Here is a 19,780-nt window from a genome sequence, read left to right as displayed (position 1 = left end):
CAGAGCTGAGGCCTTTTCTGCTTCTCGTAGGGCCATGCTGGGGAGGGGGCAGGGGGTGTGGGAAACTGGGGGGAGACACACTGAGACAGCTGAGCCCAACGGGCCAAATGGATATTCCAGACCATTTGGCACCGTGCTCAGCATATAAAGTGTGTAGTGATGGTGTTAGTCCTCCCAAGTAACAGCCACACGTGGTGGGGTCCTGCTCTCCTGGAGGTGACCGAGCACACCTGCTGCCCATAGGAGGAATTAATGCCTTACTTTGCTTTGCTGCATGAGTGGCTTTTGCTTTTCCTATTACAATGTCTTTATCTCAACCTGCTTTTAGAGCCTTTTTTTAGGTAAGAGCTTTTACCCTTGGGACTCTGTCCCCAGTCCCAGTTGGTGGGGAGTGAGCGAGCGGCAGCGTGGGCTTGGCTCCTGGCTATGGGCAAACCACAACACGTGACTGAGGATGGTATTTTTCAGCTCAGAAAACAGCAGCTCAGTTCTGAATAGAAGGGGTCCAGTATCAGTCCCACCCTGGTAGCTGAGGGCTCATTCTGAGAACACACTATCCTTGATAACTCCTTTTTTTTTTTCCTGTGCTTCATTAAGAGTACAAAAATCTTATTTTTTGTGGGGTGCTGCAGCACAGACCATATCTGCTATGCTGCAGAAAGGACTGTGAGCAGGCAAGCAGCTACAGTATGTGAAAGAATGTTTTTGTAGTTAAGGAATCTGAATCTGTGAGATTTGGGCTCTTTTCTGGCATCTATTAGGCTGCCCTCCTAGCTTATGGACAAGAAGTTTTAAGCCACAGGCTGAGTATAGCTTCTGATTTTTACATTCAGAAATTTTTTTGGTATTATTTCTCCCAGTGGGTTATACAGATAAATGTTAAGACAGTTAATACAGGGGATTGTTTAAGTGCTCAAGAGAAACTACATCAAGAAAATTTTTATGTTTTATGTGACAGGTGATTAAATGAGATTCTCTCTAGAAGGCCTACACTTACAATGATAGCTTTTGGAAATATTCTTTAGGCAGATGCTACAGGAAAAGAAATTAACAGAAGCTGAGATTTGGTGGATACATATAATTCTGAAGGCATTTAAACAGGGGAGTAAATAGGTAGCAATGATTCAGTGATTACCAGTACTCACCTTTCTCCTGCTCTCCTGTTCTGCTTTTCAGCTGTGCTCTGTGATGCCACAAGCTGCCATGTCACTTTGGACAAGGTCTCTATTGGTGGATATCCACACCTGGTGGTATTCCTATCTGACAAAAATAATACCAAAATCTTTGTTTAGTTCCTGGTCCTTCAGGACTTCAAGTCCTTCACAACTTGTTCAGTTTAGCTCTAAGCTAAAAATAGATTTACTTGTAAGTAAGCAAAATTATGTTTAGAAGAACGTTTGCAGTAGATGAGAGTTTGGGTTTCCTGTATTTGTGAGAACATCATTAACTGCTTTGACAAAAGGAGGAAGTTAGTAATGAAAGAAAATCAGTGCCACTGATGATGATGATGATGATTATAGAGGAAAAAGAATCAGCGTATCAGAGGCAAATTACTTGACAACAGTCTGTATTAAAGAATGTATTAAGAATATAACCTGACTGGCTGAGGAGAAAAAGATCTTGTAGAAAGAAAATAGTCTGTTGTATTCCTCCATAAAAACAGAGTCATTTCTGAGGTGGTAGGATGCCTAGGATGTGGGCTGGGGAAGGGAGGAAGGGGGACTGACTGTAAGGGCACACTGTTGCATAAAACACAATGCATGATTTCTTCTAGACATTCTTTGGTGTATTTGGAAAGGAGAGCACTTCTGAGAAGGCTGATTTCTAATTTTGAGCTGAGCAAAAGGCTAGCAATGAAACATCTTACAAGATATTCCAGATGCCACTGTTTTAGGAAAGAACCATTGCAGAGAGCAGCTGTGCTAAAGCTCAGCCTCAGTACCACCGGTGCATCTGCTGGCTGTGCCTGTGTGTGTGTGCCTGAAGAGGTGAAATGTCCCCAGGTCGTTGCTGTTGCTCATGATCAAGGGCACACCGAGGGAGAATGCACCTACAGCTTAAATTTGGTGACACCTCTTTTCTGTACCTGGTCAGGGGAATTGTCAGAATGGAATGCAAGCCATTCTGAGTGTTACAGCAATAGGGGGAAGTCAGACTGAACCATTTTTGAGTCTCTTCTACAGGAAATATTTTTGTGAGAAAGTATGTGACAAGCATGGCAGTAACACACACGTGTCCCTGTACTGCTTTAAGCAAACATTTTGTTTTCAGTAGCTGTGATAGGCTCAGTGTAATATCTAATCTTACTAAAGGCTGAGATGCTTTCTGATTAATGTATTCAGCCTAACATCATTTGCAAATCACTTGAAAGTGTATGTGGTCTTGAGACACAGAAATTATGATATTTTCACCACTATCATCTTGTTTTTGCAAGGAAGAATACCATAGATGAGATTCTAAAACATGATACATAAATACATCTTAGGCATAGATGCCTTAGACCTAAAGTCATCAGTTCTCTCTTTTTGTTGGTTATATGATGACTGGAAATCAGTCTGGCCATGTTCTTGTGTTTAAAATAAGCAAATGTCCTGTTTCCAACACTTCCACAGGATGTCAGCAGAAGTAGTAGTGTGTGATGAATTTAAAGCAAATGCAAATATGTGTAAGGGGTTTTTTTCCAAGAGTAAAAAATGTGAGAAAGAGCACATCAAAAAGTATGATGTACAACATTCTGGCTGTTTAACCTAAAAAACATATCCCAAGTAACTATTTTAAAGGAAAAGTAAACACAACTTCTCATATTGAAATGAAGCTCTTCCCTGTTTCTTCCAGTATATCTGTGAAACAAAATGTAAAGCACCTTGATTTGGAAAGGGAAAAAAAGCTACCCTAACCCTAATCATTCCCCTGCAGAGGCTGAAAAGCAGAACTCCTGAGCTACAGTTTCTAGATTTACTTACTTTATACAGCAAGCAAGGGAAGAGGAATAACAAGAGCAATAGTAAAAAGTCTGCAAAACCTTTGGAAAAGACAATAGCCAAAGTTCCAAATACGGATGGAGGCAGAAGCAAGTTTTAATTATACCATTGTTAAAAAAAAAACCTGCAGAAAGACTTGTCAGGTTGCAATTCATGGTAGTCTTGTCTATCACCATTTGCTGCCAGGCTCAAAAATTAAATGAATATGAGAAGTTTTTGCATGAAAGTTGTAAAATATTGTCACTAACCCACCCCCACACACCCATTTTATTTCACACTGACAAAAGCTGAGATGAATGAGTTGTTGTCTGGCCCTTCCCACTTTGTATAGTCATTGGCTGGCTTGGTTCTAAAAAGGATTTTAAAAAGGGGAATAATGTGCCTTTGCCTGGGATCTGAGACTGTCAGGGTGCTGAAAAGCTGATCCGTGAGCTGCCACCATGCAGATCTCTTGGGCTGTGTGCGCTGTCTGCGTCGTGACACAAATTACATTTCAGTCTGCTCAAGGGTGGCAGATGTTTAAAAATGATGCTACAGAAATCATTCCTGAGGTCCCTGAAAATACAGAAACACCGATGGAGCAGACTTTCAGCAACAACAACACAATGAATCAGGCAAAACATGGAGGAAGACACATACAACAAACTCCAGACCTGAATGGTAAGAAAAATCTCATTATTGTTTTGGATCATAGCAGAAAATTTGTGAAAGAATACTTGGTATCATATGTGTTTGTTTATTAACACTTTTGGGTGTGGCCCAATTGCTTTAAGTGGTAGGGATTTACATCTACTGTTGAAGAAGTATGAATATAAATATTAGAAAGAATATACTGGAGTTTGCTGATGAAAACATTCTCTGCTGAACATTGCTACTCTGCCCAGCTGCTCTCTGCAGACAACTCCAATACATAAAATCTGTAGTAGATATTACTAACACTTCTCTGTGTTTTGTGAGGAAATATCACAAGTCATCTTTCCCTCTTTAATATTAGGATGGGGCAATGGGTTGACAGTGGAGACAATAATATAAATTCTCAATATTTAGGAACATGCACACCAGTTGTGATTAAGATCACACATCAAAAGTGGCACACTGAGGTTGTGCTCAGTTAAATGAGAGAAGTGTGCTGCTCACTGTCCTTTGCTAACAGACAGATCTTCAGTCAGGTTCCAGCAGCCAAAAATGCTTCATGAATACATGTCACTGCACTTGACCAAATGTCTAACTTTAGCAGTGGTGCAGAGCACAAGGCTTTTGAAGGAGAGACAGAAGTTGGAAAGCTAACACCAAACAGAGAAAGGTAGCTTTAAAAAAGTTTTCTGCTGGAAAATAGGGCAAGCTTGGTCCTCCAACACAAAGCATAAAGCACACAGAGCAACACAGCAACAGACCAAACTTAGAGTTTCCACAGTTGTGCATTGCAGACCTCATTGCCTCCTTTTTCTGGGGACAACTGGAAGGCAATTGTGAATTTCTGCTGCAGCTGTCAGTTAAGGCATTTAAAACCACAGGGTTAACAATATTTTAAAAGAAAAAAAAAAAAGGAGAAGAAGTAATGCTTTTGAGAGTGGGACCTTAAAAGGTTCTTAAATTCGTAAGAGGGAGGGTACTCTGTTTCTCCCAGGCAGCCCCACCAACCACCTGGTCAGAGCAGGTTGGTTTTTTTGCCACATCTGAATATATTCATTTTCTAGCCTCTTACTACTCTGACATCCACTGATGGGAACCTGCCCCTCTGCTATGTGCGTATTTTTTGAAGTGGAAAGGACATTACCTTAAGAAATCGAAGAGTGAAGGAGACTGGGCAGTTGTTAAAGATCCACAATGGTCTTGAATACTTATTTTGTCATCTTTAACATAAGGAATCAAAATTATAATCCAAAGGGGCCAGACCTTTCTGGAACACAGGACCATGAACGATTGTGCACTGTGTTCAACCTGCACACTTACAGGACAGGATATAAATGCACATAATATAACCTAGAGACCTGAGGAAAATGCCTGGATGTTTAACTGTCTGTGCATTATGGTGGTAAAATACACCCTATTCAATGTTTGGTTTTCTTATTACAGACAGGCATCATTTTCTTAGATGCTTAAGGAACTTGGGAGTATTAGACTAAGTGCACATGGAGTTCAATTGCCAGTATTTTTGTCACAGCTGACAAGGATTGTTTAATTTCATTAATGCAGTCCTTCAAACTTTTATAAAATGAAACCTTGCTAGCTGTACTTAGACAAATATAAATCTGAGCACTAAAAGTCCTGTTTCTGTACTTCACATTTCCTGAGGTTTTCCTACCAGAAGCTGAAATGTCTGTACAAATGCTGTTCTGTCATTAATGATTCAGGGTCAGAATTCTCTTTTGCTGAACTAAACCTTGTACACAGTGAGGAGAATGGGCCTAACAGACACAGCCTTCTCTGTGAGCTGACCTTCAAAGGCTTCCACCACAAGTAATGTTCCTGAGTTAAAACTCTCCTTTTGACTAAGAGAAGAATATTAATATGTGTTTATCTAGATGAAGTTGTTTGATAAACACTTAAAAACCAAATATTGTGTCTTCTCAACAAGTCGATTAACCAAGCATGTCATTTGGGAAAAGAGACACTTTTGGGAAAAGTTATGTTGCTATACAGTTGGAAAGTTTCTTAATACTTAATGTTTCATTTGCCTATAGTTATCCATTGAGAAAAAGGAGAGGAAAAAATCTGTAAGGTTCCTAATAGCCAGAAGGTGCCCCTAGCTGTCTGAAGGAAACTATGTGGGACATGTGGAATTATCTCAGAGAGTAGTAAACTTGGAAAAGCTGGTGCCTGGATAGTGGGAATTCCTTAGTGCTGCTGTTACCTGCAATTTCTCTAACCTGGAACACAATATGCAAGATAAAAATCACTTAAGGAACACTTTTTTTGTTGCAAAAGAATTTAAATCTGGAGTCAATATCTGAAGCCAATAGAGTTAAACGAGAGCAGTGGGGGAAAGTGTTGCTCACAGGAGAATACTGTCAAAAAATCCCAGCTGCTGCTGGGGCTGGGCTCCAGCAGCTCCATTTCCCCCCTGCACAGCACTGACATGAAAGGTACCTGGTGGATTTTATTCACCAGTTTGTACATTGTTGTTCAAGGGTCTCACAGCTAGAGCAGTCAAATAGTCAGGAACTGCAGGAGTGAGTCCTTTGAGATATTTCTCCTGAAAATCTGCTGTTCAAGACATTCAGCTTGTATCTAGCTCAGAGAGGGATCTGCTACAGAAGCTGTCGTGTTTGACACTGGCCAAACACCAGGCACCCATGAAAGCCACTTGCTCACCCTGCCCTGCCACAGCTGGGCAGAGGAGAGAAAAATTAACTAAGGGTTCATGGGTTGGGATAAGGACTGGGAGAAAACACTCCAAGGGCAAAACAGGCTCAGCTTAGAGGCACAAAGCGAATTCATTACTAACAAAACCAGAGGAGGATAATGCGAAGTAAAATAAGCCTTTAAAAACACCTTTATTCCCAAAACCCCTCCCTCCCCCACCGACAGAGCGCAGGGAGACGGGGCGTGGGGGGTTTGGTGGGAGCTTTCTCAGGGATGGCAGGGAAAGCAGCCAGGCATCATTAACGCGTCCCTCCTTCGCAGATGCCTCCGACTTCAGCTGCCGGGAGATGCGCACCACGCGCTACGTGACGGACGGGCCCTGCCGCAGCCTGAAGCCCGTCAAGGAGCTGCTCTGCTCCGGCCACTGCGAGCCCTCGCACCTCCTGCCCAACTCCATCGGCAGAGGCAAGTGGTGGCGCCAGAATTCCCTGGATTACCGCTGCATCCCCGCCCACAGCCGCACGCAGCGCATCCAGATGGCCTGTCCCCACGAGGAGACTCGGACTTACAAATTCCGAGCTGTCACGTCCTGCAAGTGCAAGCGCTACACTCGCTACCACAACCAGTCTGAGCTCAAGGACTTCGGGAAGGAAGCTGCCAGGCCTCAGAAGAACAAGAAGCCCCATCTCTCCAGAGCCAGGAGCAGCAAATCTAACCAGCACGAGTTAGAAAATGCTTATTAGAAGGTGGCTCTGGGTGACACAGACTAGCAGCTCTGGATGTTTTGTAAACCATCAAAAGGCACTCAGAGGCCACAGCATGATGTTCTGACTGCAGTAGGTTCCAATTCCTTCTGCTAAGCTGGGTCAAAGGCTCACATAGGCAAAAATCTATCAGATTATAGCACTTATGGTCTGATAAGAGAATGAGATAAAGCGAGCTGGAGGTAGCTGGAGGTACCCCTTGGAGGTTCACGGGAGTTTGTGTGTCTTGTGCGAGTAGGAAGGCAGAGGAAAGTGAAGCTGTTATGGTGACAATCACGCTTTGCTAGAAATCATTCCACTCACTTTATGTGAAAAGAATATTGAGATCCCTTTCCCAGACAATGATGCAGGACAAGCTTGCAATTAGGGAAGCACCAGGAGAGTCAGCACTCTCTGAAGGAGCCATAGAAAGTTAGGGGTAACAGGGATTTCAAGTTATGGTGAATGAAATCAAATTGTTGAGAAATTAACACACTATCAGATGTCCTCGTGCACCAGGTGTTTCCTCTCAAACACAGAAATCAAAATCCGACACTAATGTTCTCAAAACAGAAATAAAAGTGTGACAAATCTGTTTCATACTTTTAATTAAAAGATTATGGGGTCAACAGATTCAAAACTGAGATCTGGCAACTAAAACCATATTGATTTAGGAACAATGATTTGTTTTAGGGACAATTCAACAAATTCTAGTAAGTGGAGCAGATTTATGAAAGGGATGCTCCTCTCAAACCAGATGACCTCACTGATGTTTGTCCTGTAAACAGCTGACAATATACATAGTTTAACATAGAAGATACTGATTATTCCTTATTTCCTAGAACAGGTTCGACTTTAATATCAGCTTAGATACGTCCATTTACATTTTCTGTTCTGTAGAGTTTGGATTATCTGGCCACACACTCTGTAGCACTAAAACTGTGCAAACCAAGCTCTGTGAGTAAGGTGGTGGTTCTGCATTAAAAGTGAGCCTCTGCTAAGTCATGAATTCCTCTAGAAAAGTCTTTAGTAGATGCAGCTTTGGTAAGACTTTAGTTTGGCAGCAACTTTCCTTTACTTGGCATCTCAGCACTCAGACTAATGTTTGTGTTTTTACATTAAAGAATATTGTTAGAAAGTGAATTGTCACATAGTGTATACGTCCTGTAGAACTTATGCTGAAATAATATAAACTGTGGAAATTTGCAATGTTGATAGGTTTTTCAGTTATTTTATGTGGGACCAGAACCTAGAGAGAAAAGGTATCATTTCAGAGAGTGAATTACGTATTTATTTTTTTTCCCAGAAATTATTTATGCAATGTTTTAACTTGTAGAGAATGAGAAGTAATACTGCTTTAAAAATATTAGTCTGTTATTTTTAATTTTAAATACATTGTTAATAAAGTAGAAAGAATGACTAATTATAGAAAGACTCATTGATTTTCAGCTACAGTATAAAGCTGATTTCCTGCAAAGCCAGTGATTTACAGAACAGTCAGGGTGTCAGCTCCAGTTTCTGTGATGGAAGGTGTCGAGGTCCTTAATTCTAACAACCAACACATCCCTAAAGAAACTCCATCCCAGAACTCCCAGTTCTAGTGCATGATGTTTCTCATGGAAAAGGTCTTCCTGGGCAGATGAGTAGCTCAGAACTATTTCTGTATTCTCATTTCTGCTCGCCCTGGGGGAGTGACATTTCCTGATTCGTATGTTCACAACCAGATAAAGCCACGGAAGAAAACAATAAATCTGTGAACAGTCAATCAAGATTTCTTGATTGAAATCTGATTGCTTCAGATTTCTTTCATTGAAAAAGAAAAATGTGTGGAATCCCCTTGCAAGGGCTGCCAAGCAACAGCTAAAAATTTTTAGTTTGGTATTGTAAACGTATGCTCATTTTCATTTAGTCTTTAAGAAACATCTTCCAATAAAGCCAGAGAAAACTGAGCTTGGACTGGACATAGCGTGCAGGTCTTTCAACACAGATGTAAAGATGAACAGCTTTTTCAAGACAACCAGTATATAAGGTGTCCTTTTGTTACTATGATTTGATACCTCATATAAAAACCCCAAATAAACCATTGTCAGAACTGCAACAACATTTTCCTGACTTGTCTTTGACGTCATGAATTTGACACTTGGGGCTTAATTTTCAGAATTCAGTATGAGCACTTGCAACTATTGCTGAAGTGAGAAAAGCTGTTCAGTTTTCTGGGAAGGTGTTCCACAGTCTCACAAAGTCACTGGAATATTGTTTTTAAAGTGTTGGTTGTGATTAGCCAGTGAAAGAGACTTGCTCCACTTCATCTCAGACTTCATCCTAGGTTTCAGGCAATTCAGAAGCATCAGGCCTGCTTCAGATGAACCAGTAATGTCTTTCTCCCGAATATTTCACCTGGAAGAGAGCCTCTTCCCCCAGAAAAATGTGTTCTCCCACACAGTTCTTGTCTACCAAAAGCGCCAGTGTTTCCTGCTGGTAAACTGCCACTCAGAATCTTGCATTTTTCTGACTTACAAGGTCAGGATTCACTCTTTGCAAGTTATAAAAGCTTTTACAAGGATCCCAGTGGACGAGGAATCCTGGGGCACTTTTACTGCTGTATTTCCTCTCAACACCCATCCTGTTTGCAGTGACTTCTCACTGTTTTACCACAGGTTAAAGGTGGATGAGATGAGCAGTCTGCAGATATGATTGGTCTTCTGTAATCTTACTCCTGAAACATTCACCTCCAACCACCACTTTTGCAATTTATGTTATCAGGAGAGGAGTAGGAAATAGCAGTGTTTTGCTAACAGCTGGAAAAATCAAAATATAGGGTGTTTCAGAGGTAGACTGCTGCTTTCTCCTCCACCCCCACACCCATGTGGGTTCTTTTCAGACAGAGAATTTGGGCTTGTTTATTCATTTATTTATTTATTTTTGCAATCACCCTCATTTTTTTAATCTCTAATATAGATGTGCATGATCTGAGAGGAGATAGCATCCCTGACTGTGGGTTTGAGAAAGTATCTGTAGGAAATCTGAGTTTCTCTTTTACACAGAATTATATCCTTTCAGTTCTTTTCAAAGAATGGACAGTGACCTGCTAGGTGCTATGTGCTCCTTCTACAAAAGCATTAGATGGTTTTTCTTCAGAACTATAAACTCTTCAAACAGGAGTGAATGTCTTCATTGTAATTTTTGCAATAAAACAGCACAATTGTGCATTGTTTAGGTGCTGCTGGGATATAAGTAGTAACAGGTCACTGCTTTTACCTTCCCTTGGCTGGAGCCAGCTGCCTGTCAGAGCTGAACAGCTCCCATAATGGGCAGTCCTCAGAAAAGCAATCAAGTCACTTTTTTTCAGACAGAATTCATGATTTCTCCAAATCTGCTTTTCCCCCCATTTTTATTTCCAACAACTTGTGTAGACCGTGGCACATTCCCTGCAATATACTCACTGGCTTAAAATAGTCAGTGTGCTTACTTCATTTCTTTTCCTGGCAAAAATACAATTCTGCTACTATTCAGTGAAAAGTAAATCTACCAGCAGAAGAATGAGCCTGCTGGTATCCACAAGGCCCCAAAGATTTTGCACAAGGTTCATCTTTTTAATTAGAAATTGCACAATAAAGAGCATAACTTTATCCTAGGCCCAGAAAACACATTACATGTGTGTTCTGCAAGTGTGGTTGAGAAAGTCAGCATTGTGAAACACGGAAGGAATAAACATGTATTTTTTTAGCCATATGACATCAACTTATAATTAGCTTGTTTCACTCAAATTAGTGCATCCTATGGGCACACAGAGCAACTTTTCTATAATAAACAGCCTCGAAAGCCTTAAATTATCATATAATATATTTATGTGCAGCTGGAGTTTGGATTGAACAGACCGTGCAGCTGTAACCTGAAATTTGATAAACTGGAACTCCCCTTGACAGGCCAGTAATGGAAGTCCACTTTTAAAATAACTCAGCATTTAAAATACAGCCAGCACAAGTTGCAGAACTTGCAACACATGCAGCCAATGTTATTTAGTTACACAAAACTGCAGCTGCTCCCCTTGCAGTCCTAGAGCCATCAAAGGACAATTCAGCTCAAAGTTTTTTCAAGGGATTGACATTCCTCATCTCTTCCCAGAACTGTGGAAACAGTTTTAACACTGAATCTTGGAGAGTTGTAGCATCCAGCAGCAGAGTTTCATGGACAGGGCTCATGATGCCTCAATGCCATTTCATTGAATTAGGAACATGGGGCTTTGCTGTATTTTTTTATATTAGTCACCAAAATGAGTTTTCCACTCGCTAGAGTGTAACAAACATGTAACAAACACAGTGTGTCTGAAGGCCAAAGGGAGGAAGCAATGCTGATTCTTCTGTCTGCCTTAACCATTTCTGATGCTGTATCCTGACCTGGTTATTTCTTTCAATCCTAAAAGCTGTCATTGTTCTTTTATGAGAACAAGTTCTTAGCATTAAAGGAGGATAATAAAACTAACCAGTAAAACCTGAATTGAGGCAAAACTCATCAGCACACGCCCTGCTAATTCTGAAGTGAAAGTATAACACAAAGAGAATCTTCAAAACATCTCACCTTTTACCACATCACAGTGGACAGATAAACGGGACACTTCCAGGCATGGGGCAGCCACAGCTTCTCTGGGCAACCTGTTCCAGTGCCTCACCACCCCCACAGTGAAGAACTTCTTCCTAAAATCAAACCCTCTTCCAGTTTAAACCATTGCCCCTCAATCTATCACTCGACTCCCTGATATAGAGGCTCTGTCCATGTTTCCTGTAGACCCTGTTTAGGTGTTGGAAGACTGCTCTAAGGTCTTCTGGAGCCATAAACATCCATTTTAGCCATCCCAGGTGAGGCAGTGTGTGATGTGAATCAGGGGTTTTTGCCCCATATTGGCCACTTAGATTACAACTGATACCAGTGGGCCTGTCAGGACACTTGGGAACTCACACTTCAGATCGAAATTGTGAATTTTCTTATGAACTTGTGCTGCACCCATGATGTGAACACATTGGTCTGTTCTTGGTGTCCATAAGGGTAATACCATCATTTTCATCTCAAAGGGGAGCAGCTCCAAGTCCTCAACTGAGTCCTGAGTCCCAAATCCTTGACTGAGTTACAAATCCAAGGTCATGCACGTCCCTACTGAGGACTCCCACATCAGGCTGTTTGCAATATTAACCCTAAGGCTCAAGCTTTCTAGTTCATGGCTTTCCAAGCAATTTAAATATACTAAAAGGGTATTTATTTCATGGTTATCAAGCCCCTAAGTTAAACAGACTTCATTATCACTCCACCAACAATTTAATGCTTGTAGCATGAGGTTATTTCAATTACGAAAACAGCTCAGCTCTGGCTAAATAAATAAGTGATGTCATTCTTCATTCAGACCTCCAGATTCTTTGGTATAAAAACTTCCCTTAGGAGAGGTTTTGGGACACCGTGGCTCCTCTGAGACTATTTACATCTCTCAATTTCTCTAATCCCTTCTTCCTTCCTTCCTCCTGTCTATTTCCTTCCCTTTCACTATAAACTGGCCAGTATTTAACTCTAATGCTTCCAGTCTGCCCAGCATGCTTTTAGAATTGGGTGGTTGTTGGTTTGTTGTTTTGTTGGGGTTTTTTTATAACCAGAAATAAGGCTTAATTTAAGGTAATTACTCTCCCATTTGGAGAGTTTTGCTATTTGCAGGAACTTATTTTTTTTCCCTAGTCAAATTAGCAGGAGAAGTTAGTTTTAAAAGTGATAGTTTTCTCCTAAAATTGTTCTTCAGATTAAGGGTGGCACTCAAAACCAGAAACTTCTCACTCATGTTGCACTTCTGCATGTCTAGAAACAAAAGTAGTGCTATCAGAAAATTATTGAGGGGAGGAAGAGGACAAACAATGACATAGACTTCCAATGAAAATACAATGTGTATTTAAGCCTGATCACCAATTATTATGGGCTTCCAAATAAATTAATCTTCAAATCAGAGGTGTCCAGAGTCCTCCTAGGAGTCAAAAATAAGTCCATTTGAAAAGATACTCTTCTCTAGAACTAGGTTTTTTCAGTAACATCTCTAATATGGTGTTGAGAGCTCACAGTCAGTCATAAGGATTGAACTTGCAGTGGAACAACAGGACTTTGTGGGATGAAAAGTGTTCATAAATGCAAATGTTCAATGGAGCACAGTCCACTGACAGGAATAAGTGAATAGGATATCCTTGGTGGGAAAACTGGCATAATTTCAGAATTCAAGCATCACGTCCTCAAACAGATCCCTTTCTCCTATTTGGAGTGCTGTCTGTCTAACCTGTAAGGATTTTAGCTAGTTTTTCATTATTTTGGGGGTCTGGAACCTCAAAGGGGCCATTGGATGTGTGTGCAACTGGTTTGCAGCACAGTTTGCATAAGAGCAGTAAACTCAGATCGTTTCAAATTTACTTTTCAGCTACACAGCCCTCAAATCTGTAATTCTGGTTTGGTCAGCAGCACCATCACTCTGTGTTCCTGAAAAACACCACCATCATTTTAAAGTAAGTGTTACATATAGACATGCCAAAGGACCTTGAATTTGCTTGTATTTCTCTGCAAACAGTGGAAATACAAAATCTAATATATATTTAGAATGCTCTGCTATTTAGAATGCAGATAGAATGACACATGCCAAAGGGAATTCGTGCAAACGTTTTTTATGGGTGGTCTTTGGGGAAATGGCAGGTAGGATAAAATTTATTTGCACCTGGCTATTCAGGGAGACCTCACACACAAGTCTGGTGAAAGGCTGGCCCAGAAAACTTTTAAAAAAAACCCCAAACCAAACCCAAACCCAAAAAAACCCGATATAAGTAAGAAGAAAGTCATGCCCAAGAGATAACTGCAGCTGATCTGGGTTTCAGTGGAGCTGTACTGATTTTTGACATCTGGATCCTAAGACAGTATTTAAAGGAAAATCACCCAGATTGCATTTGTGCAGTTTCAAAAATGATCTTCTATGTATGAAAGGCCAAAAAAGCCATATTAATCAGACAGAACAAGTACATGTAGCAGTAATAACAGAAGGATTTTTCATATCTGCAGCCTATGGCAATTTAAAATTAGTTAATTTTCAAAAAATTCACTCTAAGTTACTGGCCAGTGTATAGACAGACTTAGCTCCAAGTAGCCCAAACATAAAGGATATAGATGTGAAAGAAATAAATGAAAGTAGAATAGGATAAATATATTGCAGTTGTGTGGCAATGTGTTTGTTAAGGAAGAAAAGCAGCTGGAATATTGGCAAGGCAAATCAGGAAAGCTGAAATGGGGTCTGAGTTACTAAATCCATTTTGTTTGACTGACCAAAGCCTTGAGTCCTGTGCATTGTGGGTGTTTTGTGTCCTAAATTACAATATCTGGCAAGAAAAAAAAATCGGGTTTTGTCTTTGATCCTCAGTTAAAGCAGACTGAGAAAATCCCTTAATAATTGGTTAATAGTTCATGGGGCTAAAATTGTTGTTGTAGCACAATCTGTGGGAACAACACAGGAGAAACATTTCCTGCAGAAAGAATGCTGAAGTTTAATTACTACACATCACATGAGAGAGAATTTCAATTTTTAGGGCCCTGTGTTCAGGCAGTTACTAGGTAGCCAGCTTGTAGTGGAATATTGATGCTTTAGTCTAATCTCTGCTGTGCCAGAGAACAGTGGAGGGGCCTCATTCTCATGATGGGGTAGGAGGAATGCTACACATTTCTTAGGTCTTATCATCATGTACATTGCTATGCCAGGCAGTTTAATTAATAACTGTCGACATCTTGTCATTTATCATTACTGAAACAGGAGGTGAGGACCCTTCCATGTGCATGCTGTACAAATAAATTAAAGTTGTCTCCCCCCGTCTCACGGGTTTGCTGCTGTCACTCACTCGTGTTGTCCTTCCTGCAGTTCAAAGAATTGCATCTTATCTTGCTCCCAGGACTGGGCAGCTATTTGTGTCCTGTAAAACAAAGGCACATGCAAGCCTGGTGGATAATCAACCAGCAATATTGCCAGAGAGAATTAAATTACTGAGTTCACCATAAGATATTTACCACTAGGTTTTAAATGGACAGCAAGGAAGACTGTTTCACAAGCAAAGAAATGCACAGAAATGCGTCCTTGAGATAGTGTGGAAACACCACAGGCAGATAATGATGTCAAAATAAGCTTTTTCACTGACTTCAGGTGTCATTAGAGCAACATCACAAAGCTAAATACTAAATAGCTCCGTATAAGTAAGTTACTCATCTTTATTTGAAATCACATGCACCATTCTGCACATGAATACTCGGAATGGCTCTGGGTACTCTACAAGATTTTGTTTCCAACAGTCAAGCCTAAAAAACTTTCTCCCTGTGATGTTTTACAGGAAAAACCAACTCCAAGTGAAATGACAGAGGTAGTGTGATGGACACACTTCTAAACACTATCCATTTTTGGTAAATAAAAATAAAAGCTTTATTAGATGTGCTCTATCTTCAGGGACACAGCATGCCAGGGACTGTACCCAGGGACACAGGAGCTCCACAGATAATTGTTATTAAAGTTTAAAAAAAACGCAAACTGAACTCCGTTTACTCCGTACAATACATTGAATTGTGAGAAATGTTCATGTTAATTTGTGATTGCAGACAGAGTTTCCTGTGTCTGTCAAAGACAAATGATGGAGCATCTCAGTTTTCACTTTGCAGGCACGTCTGGCTGGCTGATGGAGCTGCCCCGTTCACGGCTGCTGAAGGGCAGCAGTAAGTGATGGACTCCTGCAGGGACTGCCAGAACCTCCCAGACAGAAGGAGGGTGCTCAGCTGGCTGCCTTTAAAGAATCATATTAAGCTGCAACTCACTAAAGTATCTGTTAAAGCCACTGGGATGGTTCAGACCACACTTTCACCAGGAAAACAGCTAAGAAAACTGTGGGATATGGCAGTGTGACCCTATCAAGTGTCCCAGCTCTGCCCCTTAAACTGACCCTACATTCAGGAGAGCTTCTGCAGCACTGGGTAGGATGTGTTGCTTTCAAACTATCCACTAAAATTTCATGAAGAGAAGACATGCTCAAGCAGACACTGGCACACAGATAAGTGCAAACAAGAAAATCGTGCACCACAGCTTGTGAGATCCTCTTGTCTGAAATGTCACAGGGACAAAAAGCATGAGATGGACCAAAGGAAAGGGACCATTCACACGCCAGCCTGAGCAGAAGCCCATGGCAGGCCTAAAGAGCTGAACTGTGAGTGCATTTTAATAATGTGAGATGTGGTAATTCCAGCCCCTTCTGGCTGCAGTAAATTGCCCTGTTTGGCTGGAGCCAAGCTGAAATAGCACGTTGGGCATGCATCAGGAAATTACCTCAGAATATACGAAGCCTCAGCCTCTAGGTGATAAGTAAGGGCCCAACAAATTAATCTCATCATCTGCATTCATCTTTGGATGCTACTCTGTGCCAGGCCACAGTGTGTGGGCTGGAGCCTATTTTTTTTCATTTGTCTAACTTAAATGGGTAGTTTGAGTTACTATGATACAAATGTTCTATTCTGTGCTGTCTGCATCCTAGATTGTTCTTACTGAAATAGGAAGAATTATCATGTCATATTTTACAGACCTGTGGACAAATGATTATGAGCTTTCTTTTGTCAACATATTTTGAATTATACATTATGTAGGTCTGGTGAAGGGAATTTATGGACATCCTCAGTCTGTTTTCCTTTAATGGCAAGCGTCTTTATTAATAATTTTAACTTAATTATTTTTTATGCATTTCAGAATCCACTCCCTTCTACAGTCTATCTCTGAATTGCATTCCTCACTGTATTTTCAAGATCAAAAATCACATCTAAGTGAAATGGAAAAAACACTTGCCTTACACCCATGGTTGGAATTTTGGTATGCTATTAAAAAAAAAAAAAATAACACATTACTTCATATTATAGAGAACAACCCACCCTCCATTTCAAAGAAACACATTTCTTTTTCCAAAATATGTCAGTAAATTTTGCTTCCCTCTGAATGTTTCAGCAGCAGAAAGAACAGAATCATTACAACTCTCCCTTTTTTCCCCGACACACACGGGGACTCTATTGCAGACATAAGGAAGACAGGCAAACCTTTCTTTTGCCTGTATTCTATCTTTCTTGTGTTCATTTTAGAGATAGCAAATGGAGGATTTGGGTGTTTTCTCCAAACCTATTCTTTATTCTGAAAACTCAATGCTTTTAGGCACAGGAAGAGCAATTTGTGTGCAGAGTTTTTAGAGTCTTCAATAAATTTATGAATATGTGCTCAAAACACAAAGACCCCACAGATTACTGTGAGAAATAATCCTTTTACTGCAATATCAGTCCTTAATGATTAGTTTCTAATCCTTGGCAAATGATAAGAAGCATGACAATGACCAGAGGAGAATACATGTAATATCATTCATTTTGCCAGCTCCTTTTCTTTGTTCTGCAAACAGGAGCTAACAATCTATTTAATAAGTCATCCCCAAATGGTGGTTACACACGATAGATGTACCAAAAGTTAATTTCTGTTTGTCTCTACTTTCTAGAAAAGGGAAATTCTTTATTGGATGAAGTCTAAGGCATGTAGAGATGGGAGTACAGGCAGCTTTTACTGGTACAAACATGTGAATATTTCTATTGCAAGAGTCTATTGCTTTCGTTTCTTCTGCCCTTTATATTTGTCAATAGATTCTTACTCTACAAAACCATTGAACCAAATGCCTCTCAAATAAGAACACCCTGCTGGTATAATCCCATGGAAGGAGGCTTCCAGGCAAAAGCCTGTAGCAGATAGCACAGAACAAAAAAGAGTTTTTCTTGTGCTAGTGAGTTGTAGGAGACACAGTTTGTGGAAGGATTCTTTCTGAAACATTCCTCAATATCTGACTCTGGTAGTGCCAGCCATAGGATCTTGTATAGCTCTGCTAGACAAATACAGAATTACCTGGCTTCCAAACTGAGCTGGAGTTCTTAGATGCACTAACTGCCTAAGAAGAAACAGTAGCAGAGAAAAAATTCCATAAGAGAAAGACCCTGTTCAGCATTAACTCTGTGGGAAAGCTAGAAGATTGGAAAACACACCATTATCTATCATAATTTATGAAAAACCCCAACCTCCAAGTTACCTGAAGGCCTAGGACTGATTCCTTTGGTGAGAAGATGGTCCTTGGGGAGAGGTAATTCTTACTCCTGCAAACTCAGATCTAAAGTTGGTCAAGGTATGAGAAGTCATACATCTAAGATTTTTTTCTTTGCTTCTGTGGTTATAAGCAGCTTAACACTTTAAACTAGGAAGAATTCTTCATGTTCTAAAGGAAATTCAATATGTTCAAGAGTATTTGGATGGCTAAAGAAGTTGAAGAATAAAATGTTCACTATTTCTTCACAGTGGGTGAGGCAAAGCTACTACCTTAAAAGTTAAAGAAAAAAATTAAAGTGACCCTTAAAATCTATACACACTAATATTCAGTCCATGATCCCCTACTGATGATACATAAACCAAACTGATTTATTCATGGCCTTCCAATGTTAGTGTGATATTGAAGGGGGATAGTTATTCCATCTATGGAAGTCCAAAGCTCTGTGGCACGGAATTCCACACTTTGGCTACAAGGCCAGAGACAACTGCATTTTTGCAAGGAAAGGGGAGAGAAAAGGTCAGAAGCCGATTAATTCATTAGCCTGTAAAAGAGCATAACACTTTGAAATTGTAACTGAAATAGCAACTGTAGCTACAGGGACTAGAATTCAAATATTAGGACAAGAAGTTTGGGTTTTAATTCTCTGGGCAAGGGAAAAATTCAGGTTTAGCTTATGCTTGCTATCCTTTTGTTTACACTTCTGTTTGCTGAAATACCCTGCACCAGCCTTGTATTGGTCTGGCTTGGTCACCTGCCTGTTACCCACTGGGGTCACCGTGACATCTCAGAGAACACCAAACTGGTGAATTCACAGTTTGCTCCTTACTCCAGGATCATGTTGGTAGAAGCCTCTACTCTCTGCATTGTTCCTCCTGCTGGGTCAGCTCCTGGGAGGAGACCAGGAGAGCCAGAGGCTTGGGGACACACCCTCAGGGCTGCTTCTCTTGAATGACAACCCAGCCAGTTTGGCTTCAGCAAAAATTCCTGTCTTCAAGCCCTAATTACTGCACTGGCACAGCACTCTGAGTGGTTTTTCTAATTGTTTGTATTTATTTGCAAAGTCTCTACTGCACAGGGTCCTGTGATAAATATAATTCCACTCATGGCTAATTCGATGCTTTTTTGGGGGTAGAAGGGAGAGTAATTTCATGGTAAACCATAATTACTAGTACAAGAAGTACCTTAATTGCCAATCCAATCTGAGGGAGTAGCTGAGGCTCGAATCAGCCTAATTAGAATTCTACTTGTTCATAATAAATAAGCGGTAATTACTAATTGGATCTAGCCTACAGTATTCTAAAAGTGTGAATTTAATGTCAGTTTGTGTTTAATTTTGGCCATTTCCTACTTGGATTGGACTGACACTCTAGCACAGAACTGAACAGAGCAGACATCCAAGTCCTTCAAGTCTTCTCCTGCTGTTGGCTTCTAGTGGCAGAACAGACAACTTGATAATGCAACCTGTCACTGCTGAGTGCTGAATATCCAATTCCAACTGTAGGTGCAACACACAGACACCTCCAGCTATATGGTAACTCAATCACCATGTGGGAAAATCTTTTTAGATTTCAGGTCCCTGTTCCTCACCTTTTCTGATGAA

At 40.6% G+C, this 19,780-nt stretch overlaps 1 protein-coding gene across 1 annotated transcript; it reads left to right on the top strand.

Moving 5' to 3' along the window:
• Positions 1-613: 613 nt before the first annotated feature.
• Positions 614-8,243, top strand: SOST (sclerostin). Its single transcript, XM_008641137.2, has 2 exons — positions 614-3,641; positions 6,609-8,243. The coding sequence occupies exons 1-2, from the start codon at positions 3,422-3,424 to the stop codon at positions 7,028-7,030; spliced, it is 642 nt and encodes a 213-aa protein (XP_008639359.1). The 5' UTR covers positions 614-3,421; the 3' UTR covers positions 7,031-8,243.
• The last annotated feature ends 11,537 nt before the right edge of the window (positions 8,244-19,780 follow it).

This window comes from Corvus brachyrhynchos, unplaced genomic scaffold, assembly GCF_000691975.1.
Source record: "Corvus brachyrhynchos isolate BGI_N302 unplaced genomic scaffold, ASM69197v1 scaffold30, whole genome shotgun sequence".
Classification (NCBI taxonomy): domain Eukaryota; kingdom Metazoa; phylum Chordata; class Aves; order Passeriformes; family Corvidae; genus Corvus; species Corvus brachyrhynchos.
The sequence above is the reverse complement of the archived record's forward strand: the minus strand, read 5'-3'. Positions and strand labels throughout refer to the sequence as shown.

Coding starts and splice junctions, on each gene's coding strand:
- SOST (XM_008641137.2), top strand. CDS start 3,422: ATGCAGATCTCTTGGGCTGTGTGCGCTGTCTGCGTCGTGACACAAATT. Junction 3,642..6,608: donor ACAAACTCCAGACCTGAATG/GTAAGAAAAATC, acceptor CCTCCTTCGCAG/ATGCCTCCGACTTCAGCTGC.